General features: G+C 46.1%; 1 protein-coding gene across 1 annotated transcript; it reads left to right on the top strand.

Moving 5' to 3' along the window:
- The first annotated feature begins 829 nt into the window (after positions 1–829).
- On the top strand, positions 830–2571 carry TACSTD2 (tumor associated calcium signal transducer 2). Its single transcript, XM_005284791.4, has one exon. It carries the CDS (start codon positions 1078–1080, stop codon positions 2005–2007), a length of 930 nt encoding a protein of 309 aa, XP_005284848.1. The 5' UTR covers positions 830–1077; the 3' UTR covers positions 2008–2571.
- Positions 2572–2909: the final 338 nt, after the last annotated feature.

The following is a 2909-nucleotide window of genomic DNA, read 5'->3' as shown; positions in this document are numbered from 1 at the left end:
ACAGCCCTCACCCGTGCACCCTCCTATCCCCAAACTCCTTCCCAGAGCCTGCACCCCTCACCCCCTCCTAGTCCCCCACCTCCAGCCCAGAGCCTGCACCCAAACTCCGTCCCAGAGCCTGCACCCCTCACCCCCTCCTGCACCCCCACCCCTTGCCCCAGCCCAGAGCCTACACCCAAACTCCGTCCCAGAGCCTGCACCCTTCACCCCTTCCTTCACCCCCACCCCCTGCCCCAGGCCAGAGCCTGCACCCAGCACCCAAACTCCATCCAGGAGCCTGCACCCTGCACCCTCCTGCACCCTAATCCCCAGCCCAGGGCCTGCACCCCAGACCTCCTCCCCCCACTCAAACTCCCTCCTAGAGCCTTAGGCAGGTGGGGGGTGGAGTTTGGGGTGGGGGCGGGTTCTGGGAACCACCAAAATTTCTACAAACCTGCCACCCATGCACAGAAGGGAAATACATGAGCCGTTGCCCTGAACTGTGACATACCTCATCCCACCTCTAATTGCAGTACTTCTCCCCCATAATATCAGGGCAGCAAGGCTTCCACGAACACCGGTGTAGGCTGCTGTCCTTCCTTTTGTGTGTTTCCTTGCTCCAGTTCCCATCTGCACGGGGCCCTAACTGCGTTTATATATGCAGGAGATGGAAACAGAGACAGAAGGAAGGGGCTCAGGCAGGCTCACATTAACTTAAAAAACTGTGTTTATGTTCTGATCCACAAGGCAGGGCCAGGAGGAGTCACGTTTTATATTGGTGTGTGAGTTGCTTGCCTGTTGTATTTCCTCATTCAGCAGGAGGGAGGGAGACAGGTTGGGATGGTGGGGAGTTATTGCCACTCCCTGAAGGTATAATTGAAGAAGGTGCAGCTCACTGACTTCTCTGTGGGTTTTCTGTGTTGCTGGAGACCAGTTGTTTGTGAGCAGAACCTGTCTTGCAGGTCTGATTTGGGTTGACTAATAGGGAGTGGCTCGCCAATACACAAAAACCAGGAGACTGGCTGTCAGTGGGCTTAGTTTTCAGACAGCCCTTGCCATTTCTTCCCACAGGCTTCTTCCTCTCTTTCTCCCTTGAACATGGAATCTAGATTTGGAGTTGTGCTGGTTTTGATCTTGGCAGCTGCATCATCATCTGCCCAGAAGAACTGTACCTGTGCAACCAACAGACGGGCTCTATGCACCGAAGACACACCCGGGAACTGCCTCTGCACGTTGGTGGGTTCAAATCACAGAGTAAATTGTTCAGTGTTGACTTCAAAATGCCTACTGATGAAGGCAGAAATGAGCTCCCCAAAGGGCAGGCGCTTCACCAAACCTGAGCATGGCTTTTTAGACAATGATGGAATTTACAATCCGGATTGTGAGGACAGTGGTATCTTCAAAGCCAGGCAGTGCAATCAGACCAACACCTGCTGGTGTGTGAACTCTGCTGGGGTGAGGAGAACTGATAAAGGTGACACAACCCTAAGATGCAGTGAACTAGTCAGAACTAACTTGATCTTCATCGAACTGAAACACAAGGAGAGGTCTAAAGCCTTCCATGCTTCTGAAGTGGCAAATGGTCTGAGACAGATCATTCAGAACAGATACAAGCTGCATCCAAAGTACATCACTGCCATTGAGTATGAATACCCATTCATCCATATTGACCTGATGCAAAATGCTTCCCAGAAATCCAACAGAGATGTTGATATAGCTGATGTGGCTTATTACTTTGAAAAAGATGTTAAACTTGACTCCATATTTCATCGTAGTAATGCATTCAACCTCTCCGTTAACGGAGAGCCTCTGGATGTGGAAGGAATTTTAATTTACTATGTGGATGAAAAGCCACCAGAGTTTTCTATGAAACGTCTGACTGCTGGCGTTATTGCTGTGTTGGCAGTGGTGATATTGACTATTATTACTGGGATTACTGTACTGGTTATTACCAGGAGGAGGACCGGGAAGTATGAGAAGGTCGAGATCAAGGAGATGGGTGAAATGAGACGAGGACAGAACTCATAGCTGCCTTAATCTGAAGACAGAAATTAAGACTTTGATGAGAAGGAAGCAGAAATGGCAAGATTATTCAACGTTTGTGTGGGGAGGCTGGGGTATTTTTTATTTCTAGTTTTAAAACAATGATTTTCTAAAATCCTAAATAAGCTTAGATGCGTAAAGTGGTATTAACTAGTATAAATTAATTTGAGAGTTGATTATCAAAATCACTTGGAAAGAAAAGATGAGCACCGTAGCCCAAAATTTTCCAATTGTATAGTTGTATTTTTAAGGGGACAAGAAAGTTATTTGTACTTCCTAACATAGCTATTTAGCATAATTTATAATACCTACATTTGTATTACTAAAGAGCCTGTTAAACTTGTTTAAACATTTTATGAGGACTTTTTTTTGCACAACCAGGTGCTGAAGCTTGAATATGCGCTGTCTGACTCACTTGTATAACTAGGGTTGGCTTTCTGTTTTCAATGACGTTTTTAAAGATACTACTTTGATGAAGTTGCTGGAACTTTTTTGTTTTCACCAACTTTAAACTTAATAAATTCCACCAAAAACAAAACAAACAAAAAATTGTGATAATCTCTTCCAGACTTACAGTCTCACAGCCTTCTGTGCTGACTCATGCATCTGACGAAGTGGGTATTCACCCACGAAAGCTTATGCTCCAATATGTCTGTTAGTCTATAAGGTGCCAGGGGACTCTTTGTCATTTGTCGAAGGTGCAAATATTCTGAAATTCAAAGTTGGTCAGACAACCTTGTGCTCTGATCACGCACATGCTTTCCAATGAGGGTCTGACCACGTGTAGTCATTACAGATTCATTGGCACTTTTTCTAAGAGTGGGAGAGCTAATCTTGCTTTCTTGGTCAAATTCCAGCTCTGAATTGGTCATTGGTTTCTCTCTACC

The sequence above is a fragment of the Chrysemys picta genome, chromosome 8 (assembly GCF_011386835.1).
Source record: "Chrysemys picta bellii isolate R12L10 chromosome 8, ASM1138683v2, whole genome shotgun sequence".
NCBI classification, from domain to species: Eukaryota; Metazoa; Chordata; order Testudines; family Emydidae; genus Chrysemys; species Chrysemys picta.
Note: the sequence above shows the minus strand (reverse complement) of the source record. Positions and strands in the feature narration are given on the sequence as shown.

Excerpts from the sequence above, each read along its gene's own strand:
- TACSTD2 (XM_005284791.4), top strand. The coding sequence starts at position 1,078 with ATGGAATCTAGATTTGGAGTTGTGCTGGTTTTGATCTTGGCAGCTGCA.